We start from the raw sequence: 15,267 nt of genomic DNA on the forward strand, positions 1-15,267 counted from the left end.
TTGCTCTGATACGCACACATTGTGCTCTCCCCAACTCGTGTCTCTGTGTTCTGTCTCTGCCTGCATCTCTCACTCTGTTCTCCAGATAAGACCAAACACCAGGTGGGTGCGGTAGTTTGCAGGCCTTAGATCAGGATGAAATGAGATGTCTGATACACTGACTTGTGGAAGGCACATCCTGAGTTAGTCCATGAGTCCGGTAGTGACAGGAAGAGGAAGCTTGACACGGGGCGACAGCTCTGAGGTTATAAAGGTGCATGTTTACTGAGTGGCCCACATCTAGTGGGAACAGTCATCTGGGTAGATATTAGAGCCATTTTGCAGAGCCATTAGAGCCATTTTCCAGGTGAGATAGCTGAGGCCCAGAGAGGGTGAGTGACTTGCTCAGGGTTACTCAGGAAATGATGGAGCCAGGTTATGTGTAATGTAGGGGCAGTGGTGCTGCTGCAGATGTTTCTGCCCCACTCCCCGCCCCTGCAAGGATTCAGTTCTTGTGCAGGAACTGGGACAGCACAGGCTCTGGAGTCCCAGTCCTGGCTTCAGATCCCTGCCCTGTGGGCGGGCAGCACAGGTTCCGGCCTCGGGCACCCTGCTGGGCCTCAGGCTGAGTTTCCTCATGTCTTCACCCACCCCTGCCCAAGTGGCTTCTAATCACCTCTTCCTTCATTGGGTGAAAGCGAGAGCAGAAATTGCAGGAAAAGCACGCATCGTGCACCAGGAATTATCTTAAGAATGACTCACTGGAGGGGCGCCTGGGTGGCTCAGTGGGTTAAGCCGCTGCCTTCAGCTCAGGTCATGATCTCAGGGTCCTGGGATCGAGTCCCGTATCGGGCTCTCTGCTCAGCAGGGAGCCTGCTTCCTCCTCTCTCTGCCTGCCTTTCTGCCTACTTGTAATCTCTCTCTGTCAAATAAATAAATAAAATCTTTAAAAAAAAAAAAAAAAAAGAATGACTCACTGGGAGATGCCTGGGTGGCTCAGTCCGTTAAGTGTCTGCCTTTGGCTCAGGTCATGATCCCAGCGTCTTGGGATCAAGTCCCACATCGGGCTCCTTGCTCCGCAGGGAGCCTGTTTCTCCCTCTGACTCTGCCTCTCTGCCTGCTGTACTCTATCTCGCTGACAAGTAAATAAAATCTTAAAAAAAAAAATGACTCACTGGAATCTCAGACAACCATAAAAATGTAGATATCATCATTATACCCACTTTCCAGAAGTAGGAACTGAGGCTGGGAATTTTTCCCAAGTCGCACAGCTAACAAGTAGCCAAACTGAGTTTGGACCTGGCTGGTTTCTGCAGTCTTACTCTTCCAACACTACCATTTAGAGAAGCAGCCCTCGGAAAATGTTTGGCACATACACATGATTTTAATTGTATACACTGTAAATAGTTAAGTAAGGGGAGATCACATGAGTAGTCCCAGCAGGGGTTTCTCTTAGGCATGGGGGACAGGGGTGGCACAGTGTCCATGCTCTTGTGGCAGCACATGGCTGCAGAGACTACATGGTCCCCACAGGCCCGCAGTCTGCTTCGCGTTTCTCCTGATGGCCTGGTCAAGAAAATTCTCTCACCCACCTCCCATGCACAAAGATACAACTGTTTCTCGTGCTTGAATGACGAGGCCCCTGCCTTAGAGGACAATCCCAAGCTTGAAGGACTCCTGTTCAGCTGCTGTGGGGCACATCTGTCCGGGGGGACTGGGGACCCTAAGGAAAACAACGCCCAGGTGCTAACTGGATCTGAGTGGGGGACGGATTTAGGAGTGAGAGTCTTCTGCGTGTACAGGTGGTCCATATACAGGCTGTCAGCTTCTCCCCTGTTCTCCCAGTTCCCCAGGGGCTGCCCAGGAATGGGGGAGGTGCATCCACCACACACACACCCCACCCCAGCCAGCAGTGGTCCTGCTTTCAGCTCTTGCGGCCCGCCCTGAATGGCTCCTGTTTCGTCTACACACCAAACCCTCCTTTCCGCCCCACCCAGTGCTGCCCACATTTCTCTTTCCATCTCTCACCTCTCCTGTGAGCTCCAGTGCCTTTTCCCCAGCCTGACCCCATCTCCCTCTCTCTACCATCCCAAACCTAGAAATCTTCGTTGACTTCTCGTGCAAAGAGGTGGCAAATTCTCAGTTCTGCCTTTAAATACCACCAGAGTCCAACCACTTCACACCCCTCGGCAGCTGCCTCTCCTGCCCCTAGTAATCGGTCTCATCACATGGCAGCGTCTGGTCCTGTCTGGTCCTCAGGCAGTGCCAAGCTCTTTGTGGTGGAAAGGCCTTTGCAGATGCTGTTCCTTCAGCCTAGAATCTTCTTCCCAAAGGGTCTCCTTCACCTCTTGCAGGCATGGCTTAAGTGTCACCTCCTCAGAGATGCCCTCCTGGACCACCTTAGGCTTCCTTCTAATTTTCCCTCATTAGCCATTCCACAGTGTGTGTCTAACTTAGCTGTCTTTGCTGCCCACCCTCCCCCCACATTATGACCTGTGAACTCTAGGAGAACAGGGACCTTGTCTTGTTTCCCCCTCCCACCACACCCCAGTTTCTCCAGCGCCCTCCATGCTGGGCCTGGTACACAGTAGGCTCTCAACAAATGCATGCGAATCCGAACGGACACAGCATCCCGCTGCCTAGCAGTAACTTTCCAAGACCCGGCTGGCCTCATCCCCAGGCCCTGGGAGGGTCCCCAAGGACAGGGCGCAGTCAGGGCCGCCCCGGCAGGGGCCTGAGCCAGAGGGCAGGATCCCAGAGGCGCGCTCCAGTGGCTGGCGGCGCTCCTCCCCGAGGCTGTGGCGCAGGCGGCAGCGGTGCCAGCAGCGGCGGATCTCCGACTGCACCTGCAGGGTGACCGCGTTCAGAACGTTCCCCTCGCTCCGGTCCGTTCCCTGCGCGGCCGCCAGAGGGCGCGGGCGGCGAGCCGGGGCAGTCCCTACCTCCTTGTTGATGAAGCAATACAAAACGCTGACAATGAAGCCCTGCGGGGACGAGGCGTAGAGGTTAAATGGAGAGTGGGGGCACGATCCCAGATACCCTCCGAGTGAGCTCGGATCCTTACCAGGTCCCAAACAACCTCGGCTGCCGCCACCCCAATCCTAGGCCGCTTCAGTCACCCTCTCCCTCGCCCCCCTTTGCCCTCCCCGGTTTGCTGAGCAATGAGGGGGTTAACAGGGGACCCTGGAGGTAGGCTGCCAAGATATGAGAACTGCTTCCCCACTTTCTGACCCACTTGGGCAAGCACTTAACCCTTCAGGGCCTCAATTTCTTCATCGGGAAAATGGGGTCATAATACCGTGGTGGTTGTGAGAATTGTAATAATAATCAGGAAGCTGGAGTGCCTTGTATATAGCGTTAACCTTAAACTTGTTATAACATTATTATATATATTACATATATTAATAAATTATTTTTACTAAAGAATTAAGTTTATAGGGGCGCCTGGGTGGCTCAGTGGGTTAAAGCCTCTGCCTTCGGCTCGGGTCGTGATCCCAGGGTCCTGGGATCGAGCCCCACATCGGGCTCTCTGCTCAGCGGGGAGCCTGCTTTCTCCTCTCTCTCTGCCTGCCTCTCTGCCTACTAGTGATCACTGTCTGTCAAATAAATTAATTAATTAATTTTAAAAAAGAATTAAGTTTATATAAGTATACATTTTACATATAAACTTTATAAAATCTAATTACGAGGCACCTGCACCGTGGCTCAGTGGGTTAAAGCCTCTGCTTTCAGCTCAGGTCATGGTCTCAGGGTCCTGGGATCAAGCCCCGCATGGGACTCTCTGCTCAGAGGCGAGCCTGCTTCCTCCTCTCTCTCTGCCTGCCTCTCTGACTACTTGTGATCTCTGTGTATCAAATAAATAAATAAAATATTTAAAAAGAAAATAAAATAGGAGCGCCTGGGTGGCTCAGTGGTTTGGGGCCTCTGCCTTCAGCTCAGGTCATAATCTCGGGATCCTGGGATGGAGCCCCGCATCAGGCTCTCTGTTCCACGGAGAGCCTGCTTCCTCCCCTCTCTCTGCCTGCCTCTCTGACTACTTGTGATCTCTGTCAAATAAACAAAATCTTTTAATTAATTAATTAATTAAATCTAATTACTATTGTTACTTGATAAAGTAATACAAACCAATTCTTTATGTTAAGATCTTAAAAATCTTGGGGCACCTGGGTGGCTCAGTGGGTTAAGCCTCTGCCTTCAGCTCAGGTCATGATCTCAGGGTCCTGGGATCGAGCCCCGCATCGGGCTCTTTGCTCAGCAGGGAGCCTGCTTCCCCCTCTCTCTCTGCCTGCCTCTCTGTCTGTGATCTCTCTCTGTAAAATAAATAAATAAAATCTTAAAAAAAAATCTTACAAATCTTGCTATTAATTTCCATGATCCTGTTAAAAATCTAACTCTGATCACATCCCTCTGCTCCCATGGCTCCTGACTCACTCGGGGCAAAGCCAAGGTACTCACTTGGCCCAAGGATCTGTCTGGATACATCACCTCTTTGCCCTGTCTCCCCTTGCTGCCTCTGGCTCCCACCGCCTCGGGCATGTTGCCCTTCTTCCATCAGGAAGGGTACTCTCTCCCACATTGGGGATCTCGTACTTGACTTTTCTCTTCCTGGAACATTTCCCCAAATATTTGCCAGCCTGGCTTATTCTCTCCAAGAGTGCTTGGTACACAGTAAGGGCTCAATACATTTTTGCTGAATTTAATGAACAGCCTTGTGAGGTGAGATTAGTATTGTTCCCACTTAAAGATGAGGAAACTGAGGCCCGACAAAGAAAAAAGGCATGGTGACTAGGGTTAGGCAGGGCAAGTGCAGGGTTGGCCTTAAATTTTGGAGTGCCTCCTTACATTTTGGGCCGTCGGCACCCCATTTACCTCACTGTAGCTCAAACTCTAGGAGAAGGCCACACAGAGCGGTGAAGTGGCAGAGCCTGAACTTGGCCCTGGTCGCGCGGGGCTGCAGAGCCCTCCATCTGCACTAGGGGGCAGTGCTGCTGAGGCTTCCAGGTCTATCCGCCTCCCCAGCTCAGGACAGAGCGAGCCCAGTTTTTTTTTTTTTTTTTTTTTTTTTTTTTTTTTTTTTTTTTTTTAAAGATTTTATTTATTTATTTGACAGAGAGAGATCACAAGTAGGCAGAGAGGCAGGCAGAGAGAGAGGAGGAAGCAGGCTCCCTGCTGAGCAGAGAGCCCGACGCGGGACTCGATCCCAGGACCCCGAGATCATGACCTGAGCCGAAGGCAGCGGCCCAACCCACTGAGCCACCCAGGCGCCCAGAGCGAGCCCAGTTTTGTGCAGAATGTATGAATGAACATGTGAACATGTTCACAGCCCATTCAGGGCCCGCATCACTGGACAACTGTGGACCCCGTGCCTGGGGAGGAGGGCCCCAGGACGAAGGGTATAGCCCCTGCACCCGCCTTAGCGCCTTAGCACCTGGAACGAGCTGAGGAAGATCTCAAAGCCGAGCTTGGTGAAGCGCAGGGCACCCCGGGCCTGTTCCTCTGTCACCGGAGCAAACACCACCTCGTGGACGCCCAGCAGGGGTACCAGCGTCAGCGTAGAGCGAGCCAGCCTGGGGGTAGAGGGTGGCAGTGGTCCCGTGGACCCAGGTCCTCCATCTCGCACCCGCCCCTTTCCCTCCATCCCAGCCCCGCTCCCTCACCTCAACCGGTAGTCCGGGCAGCGCATCTGTCGCGTCCTCAGTTTGGACACGAGGATGCCAAGAATGCGAATGAAGATGAGGAAATTAATCTGCAGGGAGAGATAGAGGCTGAGTCATCCCCATCCTGTCCTGGGGGGCAGAGGGTGGCGCCCTGTTTTCCAGGGTGAGCGTTTCCAGAGGGTGGCCTGGAGTCAGGGTCGGCCGTACCAAGATGGTCATGAGGATGGGGGTGCGTATGATCCACCAAATGGCCTTGACATCGTTCCGTTCCCAGCACCTGGGGGAGTAAGAGTGGAGCTAAGAGAAAAACCCGCGTCTCCCAGGATCACACACCCTCTCTCGCCAGCTCCGCCCACTTTCCTTAATGCCACACCCACGTTCTTTAACGCCCTGCCTGCTACTATACACGCTCCGCCCCCATTCCGCCCCCCCCTTCCAGGACACCTTCTTTCCTAGCTCCCCATTCCTTCAGGTCCTACCCACCCCCTCCAAGCCCCTGCCTGCACCAAACCTCCCCACTTTTCCATCACAACCCGCCCGAGTCCCTCAAAGCTCCGCCCGCCTCCCAGGCTCCACCCCAGGCCCCAAGACTCACTGCGTGTTCTCGTACAGGTACCTGACGATCACCCAGGGAATGACGAAAAGCGCGGGGGCCCCTGTGCAGACCCGACCCCCGCCCCCCACCCCGCCGCAGCTATCAGCGCGCGCACGGGCCCGCCAGGCCCAAGACCCGCGGAATTTCCCCCGCCGGGGTGGGGAGGTAGAAGCCCAGAAAGGGGAGGAGACCCCCAGAGGTACACCAGCAGGGGAGTCGGGGAGTGAAGGCCCGCCGGAGTGGGCAGGGGACAGGGTCAGGGTCGGGGCTCACCCCAGCCGAGAAGCAGGTAGCAGCGGAAGTGGCCCCCCTCGGAACCTCCCACAAGCACCAAGAGACTGTGTAGGTAGACACCCTCCACCAGCAGCCACGTGTAGTTGGCACCCACGCAGTACTGGGTCACGATCTGGGCTGTGCGGCAGGCAGCGAGGGCCTAAGGGTTGGCCAGACAGGGGGAGAGGGCGGTCAGTGCCTCCAGGGCGTTCCCAAGCCTTCCTCCTCCACCTGGTCGTCCTTCCGCCTCCATCTGCCAGCCACGATTCACTTCCCGCTCTGCAGCACCAGAGGATGGTGTCTGGGATTGATTTCTCTCTTCCATTCTCTTCCCCTCTGTGAACTGTCCCACTTTTACCTCTTTAACAACTGGTATCTTCCATCTTGCTATCAGAGTCCCGTCCCCCTACCCCCGCACACACACACCCGGGCCCCCAAATACGGTCTCTCCCACCTTATCACCTTCTAAAAATTGAACTCAACTACTTCACCTATCAAAAAGTTTCTCCCACCCCGTCACCCTTGTCCCTCCAGCACGGGGACTCCTCCATCCCGTAGCATCTGGCTACCAGAAAGTTTTTCTCACCTGAGCCCCCAGCCTCTAGCCTCCCCCACCTTTGTCTCACAGTCACAAATTGATATCTACCAAATCCCCACCCCTACCAGTTAGTTTCTCCCTTTCACAAGCCTCACCTCCAGCAGAGGACCCTCCTTGCTGGAAAAGTCCAGGGAGGGGTGAGATAATGAGAGCCAAGTAAGGGGAAAGTCCCATACAGTAGGCGATGGGGCGGGTGATGGAGGAGGCTGAGCTGGGAGGACGGCTCTCCAAATGTGTTTGGAGAGGTCAAGAGAGAGAAACTGTTGATGGTCTAGGAAGTAGTAAATGGGCTGGCGGCCTCTTGGCCCCACCAGAGGAGGCAGAATCCCAATTTGAGAAAGAGAGGGGTGCTGCTCACCAGGTTCCACGGGACAGGGGCCTGGCCCCCGGGGTAGGGGCCCAGTGGAGGTAGCAAACGGTCTCGGGTGAGGATGGCCGTCGCCCGCAGCATGAAAGACGTGAACAGGTTGATGTGGATGTAGTTGCGAGTGCAGCGTAGCCGCCTATGGGATTTGGGACACAGTCTGGGGACCCCTGGAGACCTGTCCTCGGCCACACAGAGTCCCTTAAATCACCTCCCCGCCCTTCCCGCAGAACCCCATTGGAGGCCTGTTGCTCGTGGAGCCTGACCACACCATCTTACTGGGTACACTGAGGCCCAGGCCCTGCTGCTGTTACTCAAGGCTGGAGGTCGCACCTTAAGAAACTCAAGATGAGTAGGGCTAGCAGCAGCGTGGCAAGGGACAGGGAGTAGCCCACGGTGTACATGACCTGCAGCCGCTCCAGAATCAGCCGTTGATCCTAGGTCGGGGTCGGGGAGCAGGGGTTGCAGGAGGGTAGGAGGACACAGGAATAGTTCAGTGCTTCCACTCAGGACCAGAAAGGGACCCTGCTTTTTGTTCCTGCCCAACATTCTCTATAACCCCCTACACATGGAGACACACACACATACATACACAGTGATTAGTGCAGGCTAGATGCATGACCCAAAGTATTGGTCCCGAGACATTATGTTAGAGCTATTAAGAACAAAGTTCAGTCTCCCAGTCTTGTTTGGTTGGTGGGATGTGAACCTGGCGCTAAATAATGAGGACCACAGTTTCCATCCCACAGAACAGATGAGATCATCACAGAAGAAAACAAAGTCATGGTGTGTTGAGAGACAGAAAGATTCCCAACATCATTGAGCACCTAGATCCAGCTGTGCCTGAAGCTGATACTTTATACTTTTCAATCACAGAAGCCAATACATTTCTCCTGCTTTCTCCACCCAGCAAGTTTAAGTTGGGTTTCTATTGCTTGGAACCTAGAATCTTGAATAGTACAAGGGGTTTCAGGCTTGGCCTGAGGCAGCTGCCTTTTCATCTCTCCCTGCACATCCTGACCTGAATCCCTCACTGCTCCTTACCTGAAAGACCCCATTCTTTTCTGGATTCTCACACTGCGAATGGTCTCTCCAAGGTCCCCATTGGCCATCACTGCCGCACTGGCGGAGGACAAAGCCTGCAGCCACTGTGGGGGAAACAAAAGAAGGGGTCAGTGGCACAGAGAATGAAACAGAAAGACAAAAGTAATACAAAGGCAGAGATAGCCAAAGTGATGTGCTGATAATAAACCCTTATGTGTATAATTAAATTAATATTCATAACAAGCCTATAAAAATGATACCGTTATCAACCCCATCTTACAGAAGAGGAAGCTGAGGCATAAAGAAGTTAAGTAAGTTGCTGCAGGCCAATCAGCTAGTTAGGACAGGAAGACCATGACGCCCAGAGAAAATAAGAACCCTGTGGTCCTCAGAGAGATAAAAAGACAGAGAAGGGGCATTAAGTGACAGAGCCAGGGTTGGCCAGGCAGGGGGAGACACCCAGCTGGACAGAAAGGTGCTGGAGATCAAGTGTAGGCAAACTCCTGGGAAGGGCCAGGAGCTAATTTTGTCAGGGGTGGGTCCGGGGTCCAGGTGACGCCTCACCATGACGATGCCAGGGCAGGTACCAGGGGCAGGACACACGGGCAGTATCGTTGGGGGCAGCGTAGTCCCAGCAGACGTACATATCGAAGGACGCGTTACAGGCGAGGCCTGAGGTGGGCGTTGAGGACAGACATCAGGTGGATGGACCTCACACAGCCCAAGGCTTCTCCGCGGTTCCCGAGCAAGCTCTGCCCTGGCCCCGCCCACCTGGGGTCGTCCAGTCCCGGGCTCCCTCACAGCCCTTCCCACCAGACACCCCCCGGCCCCACCCCATCCACCGTCCACTCAGGCTCCACCCACCTGACTGCAGCCCCGCCGGAGACTCCGCCCATTTCGAGTTTCTACCCGGGCTTCTACCACTAATCCACGTTGTGCCCCAGTTCCCCAGCCACTCAGGTCGGGTCCTTCCCACCGAAGCCAAGCATCACACAGGCCACTGCGACCCAGCCCACCTCTACCTCAGACTTCCTCAGGCTCCGTCCGTCAATCCTAGCCCCGCCTCAAGCACACCCCTCTCAGCCCCCGTCCTTCCCCTGCCCCCCCGTCTCCGCCCCGCTAGTCAAACCTGCTGGGGGGTCCAAGGCTTCCAATGTCTCTTGGCACTCTCTGCGGTACCGTTCCCAGCGCTGGTACAGCTCCCCCGCCGTCTCCCCGACAGAGCCTGTCTATGGAAAGAGAGGAGGGAGGCCCCCCCAACCCTGACCGACCCCTGTCTCCTAGGCAGCACGATTCGATTCGTGTGGACTAGAAACACCCTACAGAGACTAGAAGAGGCTGCCCTGTTCTGTCCGGGAGTCTTAGGTGACTTAGAAACCTTTTCTAGGTCTTAAGTGATGCCTAGACCAGGAAAGTTACTTGCGGGGGGAGGGGGGGGCGGGGGAAGAGGCTGAAAACCTTCAGGAAAATTAGGGGAAGGAGCGGCTGGAAATCATCAAGAGGATTTGAGGGGGAAAGAAGAGAGACTGGAGGGGCGCCTGGGTGGCTCAGTGGTTTCAGCCTCTGCCTTCAGCTCAGGTCATGATCTCAGGGTCCTGGGATCGAGCCCCGCATCGGGCTCTTTGCTCAGCGAGGAGCCTGCTTCCCCCTCTCTCTCTGCCTGCCTCTCTGTCTACTTGTGATCTCTCTCTGTCTATCAAATAAATAAATAAAAATCTTAAAAAAAAAAAAAGAAGAGAGACTGGAAACAACTTGAATCTGGACAGGTGGGCGTCTTAAAAGTCTCTCTGCCGCGGGGGAAGCCTCAAAACTGTCCCCAGACCTCCCTCCTAGCCTTGGACTCCTGTGGCTCCTCAGGGTCCTCACCTTCGCCCTCCGGAGCAGCGGCCCCAACCACAAGAGCAGCAGCAGCAGTCGCCAAGGCGGACAGTTCAGCATCGTGACGGCGGCGGGGCATCGGGGGCGGAGGGGCTGGTCTAGAAGGGGCAGGGCGGCCTGGAGGGTCAGGGCACAGAATCAGGAGCCTCCGCCCTCTGCCTCCAGCCCCGGCACCACCCGCTCCGCGATTGGAACAGGCAGAATAGGAGGCAGTGCCCCCCTCCATCTCCACGAGTGGTGAATTGAGGGGTGGGGTGAGAGTGGGAGAGGCCAAGATCCAGCACGTGATTCCCAGGCCCGCACCCAACTGTGGCTGGGGCAGGGGGGCGCGGGGGGGTCGTTTGCTGAGGGCGAGGTTGCCCTACAGCTGCCGGGGGCGGAAGCGCTAATGTCACCGGGAGTCCAGACCTAGAGATTCTGGGGAATCTGGGGGGACTGCCTGGGAGAGGAGGGCACAGTAACCGTCAGGCGTGGAGCATGGAAGGACCCTCAGGGCTCCCGATGTCTGAGCCCAGAGAGTTCTCAAATGGCAGATAGGATTCCGACCCTATAAAACTTGCCGGCTGTGCATGAAGCCCAGAGTCAACGGAACAACCCTCTCCCTAGGGACCAGAGAGGAGTCAGACCCTGGGCTTGCAGGGGCCCAGATGCCTGAAAATTAGTCTAAGCCCAATTCCTCCCCCAACAGCACCTTGTGGAGAAAGGGGGGAAGCAGAGAAGATCTCAGATAGAGCCCCAGAAATGGGTGAAACAGAAATAGAGACTGAGAGACATACAGGCTGAGCAGAATGAGACACACAGCAAGAGATCAGAGAGCAAAAGACAGATACACTGTGGGCTAGGAGACAAAGAGGGGCTAGAGACATAGAGAGAGACACAGAGAATGGGGCAAGGAGAGATGAAGGTACAGAAACAGAGCCATCCAGAGGCTAAACAGAAATGGGGAGACATGGAGACAGAGATATGAGAGACAGGCAGACTGGAGAAGAGAGAACACAGGCACAGAGAGACAATGAGAGAAAGGAAGGGGCTAAGAAACAGAGAAACAGGGACCCCAGAGGCTTGAGTGGAACAGGGGGTGGGGGGATGGGCTGGGATCGGGAAAGCCCTCACCTGTCCCAGATCTGCTCTTGGTCACTCACTCCAGCCGCTGCCACTGCCGCCTCTGCTGCTGCCTCTACAGCCTCCCTCGCCTGGGCTCTGGAAGAGGTGACAGCCTGGGGTGATGGGAGAGGGCGGGGCCAGGGAACAGGAGGGGCAGCTCTGGGGCAGAGACCTGGGAGGGGGTGCAGTGGTGCTCGAGGATCAGAGTCACTCAGAGTCACGTGGAAGAGCAGTCACGGAGCCAAGCCGGGGTCACAGTCTCTCCCACTGACCCGCCCATCCCACCCAGCCAAGGCACAGCAGTCACTCAGAGAGCCTAGGTCTCCCCCCTCAGGCTGACAGCGACACAACCCTGCGCCTGGACTCCGCTCACAGAGCCACGAAATCACAGCTTCCCACAGTTCTTGTGACACCGTGTCAGTCGCACAATCACTAGGTCTCGTCTCCCCACTGGCCTGTGGTCCCCACTGCGTCCCCAGAGCTGTTCGGCGCAGGCTTGGGCATGGAACAGAGGCTGGAAGGATGACCCCGATGGCGACATACATACACACCTGTACCCGGTCCCTTGCACATATAATCCTTGCCCTCCCCGGCTGCAGGCCCCACACTAGGTCATACAACCGTTTCCCATCAACACTGTCACAGTTACCACGGTCCCCAGAGTCCACAGCCACACCCGAACAACACACTTTCCCCAACCGTCAATAAGGCCCACACTCTCAGGGTTTCATGTTGTCACGCTGTCGTCATCACGCGGTCACACCCAGCGCCATGGTGGTAGGGATGCACGACTCTGCTCCCCATCCACACCCGCGTTCACGAGTCCCACAGAGTCACACACACATGGCATGCCACTGTGCCCCCCACATGGCGTCCCACGCCCCACAGATGCACACAGGATCACCCCCCATCATGCCACCATCACACACGAACCCACAGTCACACAGGGTCTCACGGTCACAGACACCACCAAATCACACACCTTCCCACAGTCTCCATTTCCAGTCTCTTCCTTTGTTCTAAAATATGGGGAATGGGGAGCGTCTGTACAGGAGGGGGGAAGCCTTAGAAACCGAGTGCCGTGCCGGTTCTCGATGTTCTCATCTCCCAGTAATACAAACCACCGATGCGTGCACATTAGTCAACTTGTAACACTCAGGAGCATTAGGTCCCCTGGGACCTAGGGACTAAGTGGGGCAGAGGTGAATGTGCCCACTTTGAAGAGGAGAAACTGAGGCCCTGATGTGCCAGCAGGGGCAGGGAGTAGGAGGGATGTAAGGTCCAGCACCAGGAGTGGGAAGGAGACAAGTCTGGGAGAGGAGGGGTGGTCAGGGGGGTGGTCCTGGCTCCCTGGCCTCCAGCCGGCCTCCCTGCTCTCTGCCCCACATTCCTGACGCCCTCTGGGTCCTGGGAAAGGCTCGGTTCACGGAGTGGAGAGGGAGAGGGGTCTGAGATAGCCAAGCACCTCGGGGAGAGACTGGGCTTGGGAGGGAGTCTGTCCTTGGCCCCAAGAGAGCGGAGGGTGGAGGGGGAGGGCACTCAGCTAGGGCTGGGACTGTGGGGGGAAGCTAGGAAGGGGGAGGAGAGAGACTGGGGAAGGGGAAAGCAGTGGAGAGTAATTGAGGTGGTGAGAGAGACAGGAAGGGAAATTAAGGGCCCAGAGAGACCAGAGACAGACAGACAGGAAGAGACAGAGACAAGAGAAACCAAGAGAGACAGAGAGGAAGATATCGAAAGAGACAGAGACATAGAAGTACACACACACAGACAAGGACACAGAGAGAGAAAGAGATTGAAAGAGACAGAGAAAGATACACAGAGAGAGAGAGACAGAGACAGATATATAGGGGAGGGGGACAGGGACAGAGCGCAGACCACACTGAGAGGAAGACAGGGAGGATGGAGGGAGAGTGAGCCTGAATGATGGGGCCTGAGGAGGGGCAAGCGAGCCAGGACTCTGCTGGGGCTCAGAGGTCCTCACCCACAGCCCTGCGGGGGACCCTGGGCGGTAAAAGGGAGCATGGGGTGCACAAGAGGTATGCTGCCTGGGTACCTGACTGGCCCTTTGCGCACTGCAGCCCTCCTGGGTCCTCTGAAGTCTGGAGAGGGGACAGGAGGGACACACACACACACACACACACACACACACACACACAGCCCTCTCTGAATCCCACACCTCTGTTCTCTGGGTCTCTCTTTTTCCCATCTTTAACCTTTTTCCTTTCCCTTCCCCTTGTCCCATCTCCTGTCAGCGCTCAGGGTCTCTCAGTTTCTCTCTCTCTCCATTGCCTCAGGTCTTAGATCTTGGTGAGGTGTCGTTGTTGCCCCACCCCCCAGCAAGGAGCAGGCAGTGCCCCTCAAGGGAAGTTGCTGGAAGGCCTGCATCTGCCCCGCTGGGGCTGTGGCCAAGCAGAGCCTGTGGGGAGCAGGCAGGGGCCCGGAGTGCCAGCAGATGGTACAGGAGAAATGAGGCAAAGAGAGATTGGGGAGCGGGGGCGGGGGGCACCCCATGGGGACTGAGGCCAGAAATGGGAGGCTGAGGGGGGCCCCCCTGAGATTCAGAACTGCAGATAGATGAGCCCTGAAAGACAGAGACCCACAGAGACACACACTACGTGTACACACAAATAAGATCCAGAAAACGCAGGAACCCAGAGACAGAAAAGAGACAAGGATCCAGAGACAGGGCTCAAGAGACAAACACAAACATGGGATCCAAGTGAGAGACAGAGACAAAGACCCAAAGACAGACTGAGATGAAGAGACATGAAACCTAGAGAGAGACAGAGACATGGGGAAGCCTAGAGCTGGGAGACAGGAAAGAACAGAGACAGAGACCAACAGAGACGGCCCCCCAGAAAGACAGAGACCCGGAGACAGGTTTCCAGAAAGAGACAGAGCCAGGGATGAAGAGATTGTCCAGACAGAGATTTGGAAAGCAGACAGACTGGGATGGAGGTAAACTCTCCCAAAGACACAGAGATGAGGCAGAGATGCCCAGCACCCCTAGCCCTCTTCCCAGAGGGGATGCTCCCCCCACACCCTGCCTTTTGTTTCCATAGCGATCTCCCGGATCCTGAGGGCAAATATTGTCCTGGCTAGAAGCAGCGGGGCTGTGTTGACATAATCTCCTGCTGGCGGGTGGGGGCTCCAGCGGCCCAAGAGGCCAGGCTGGGGGCAGGAGAGCAGAGGGGCTCTCAGGCAGGGGGGTGGGGACAGAGTTATCTCCTACTCCCCCCATCCCCCACCTCCAAAGCAAGGTGTAAACCTCCCCACCCTCGGAAAAGACGCAGAGAGATTCAAACCTGTAGCCTTGGCTGCCCCCTGGTGGTCGTGCGAACCTCCGTTCCCAGCAGCAAGAAGAGCAGACCGGTCTGGGTATTTTTCCTTCAGGTTTCTAGAATCTTCCCCCAGTCCCTGCTCTGGTCCAGGGCCCCTCTCTTCCCAGCCACACCCCATTTTTTTTCCCCATTTGCAACACCCCCTCCCATAGGACAGCCAGGCAGCCAGAGTGGTGATGCTAAAGCACAAACTTGCCCCAGTCCCTCTCCAGTTTAGAACCTGCTATGGCTCCCCAGTGCCCTCAGGAGGAAGCTCAGGCTCCCCGTCCTGGCCTCCAAGCCCCTTGCCGCACTCCTCAGCCTTCTCTCCGAGATGTCCCAGCTCTTCAGACTCTTCCTGGGCCCTTGACCTTTGTTCCAGCAGTATCCTATGCCTCAAGTGCCTCCACCCAATTTTTGTTTTGTTTCCCAAGCCTGCCTGAGAGTTAGTTAGC

At 55.7% G+C, this 15,267-nt stretch overlaps 1 protein-coding gene across 5 annotated transcripts; it reads right to left on the minus strand.

The window, feature by feature from the left end:
• Positions 1-1,352: 1,352 nt before the first annotated feature.
• On the minus strand, positions 1,353-14,969 carry GIPR (gastric inhibitory polypeptide receptor). Of its 5 annotated transcripts, none has more exons than XM_059382447.1 (14): positions 14,798-14,969; positions 10,377-10,486; positions 9,640-9,739; positions 9,075-9,182; positions 8,511-8,614; positions 7,800-7,903; positions 7,461-7,605; positions 6,505-6,664; positions 6,232-6,292; positions 5,844-5,913; positions 5,637-5,725; positions 5,408-5,546; positions 2,922-2,963; positions 1,353-2,825 (listed from the first exon to the last, which is right to left on the minus strand). In XM_059382447.1, exons 1-14 carry the CDS (start codon positions 14,949-14,951, stop codon positions 2,619-2,621), a joined length of 1,593 nt encoding a protein of 530 aa, XP_059238430.1. In that variant the 5' UTR covers positions 14,952-14,969; the 3' UTR covers positions 1,353-2,618. The 5 variants fall into 5 exon arrangements, with proteins under 5 accessions (XP_059238430.1, XP_059238432.1, XP_059238429.1 ...); XM_059382449.1 differs by adding an exon at positions 11,502-11,664 and having other exon boundaries at positions 1,353-2,963; positions 14,798-14,865; XM_059382446.1 differs by having other exon boundaries at positions 1,353-2,963; positions 14,798-14,966.
• Between the last annotated feature and the right edge of the window lie 298 nt (positions 14,970-15,267).

The sequence above is a fragment of the Mustela nigripes genome, chromosome 17, assembly GCF_022355385.1.
Source record: "Mustela nigripes isolate SB6536 chromosome 17, MUSNIG.SB6536, whole genome shotgun sequence".
Taxonomy (NCBI): Eukaryota; Metazoa; Chordata; class Mammalia; order Carnivora; family Mustelidae; genus Mustela; species Mustela nigripes.

What these genes read in the sequence shown, in the direction of transcription:
- GIPR (XM_059382446.1), bottom strand. Translation starts at nt 14,951, where the DNA reads ATGGGGTGTGGCTGGGAAGAGAGGGGCCCTGGACCAGAGCAGGGACTG. An exon ending in CGCTGCTCCGGAGGGCGAAG is followed by an intron (nt 9,740 to 10,376) that starts GTGAGGACCCTG and finishes CTCTTTCCATAG; the next exon opens with ACAGGCTCTGTCGGGGAGAC. An exon ending in CTCATCTTGAGTTTCTTAAG is followed by an intron (nt 7,606 to 7,799) that starts GTGCGACCTCCA and finishes CAAATCCCATAG; the next exon opens with GCGGCTACGCTGCACTCGCA.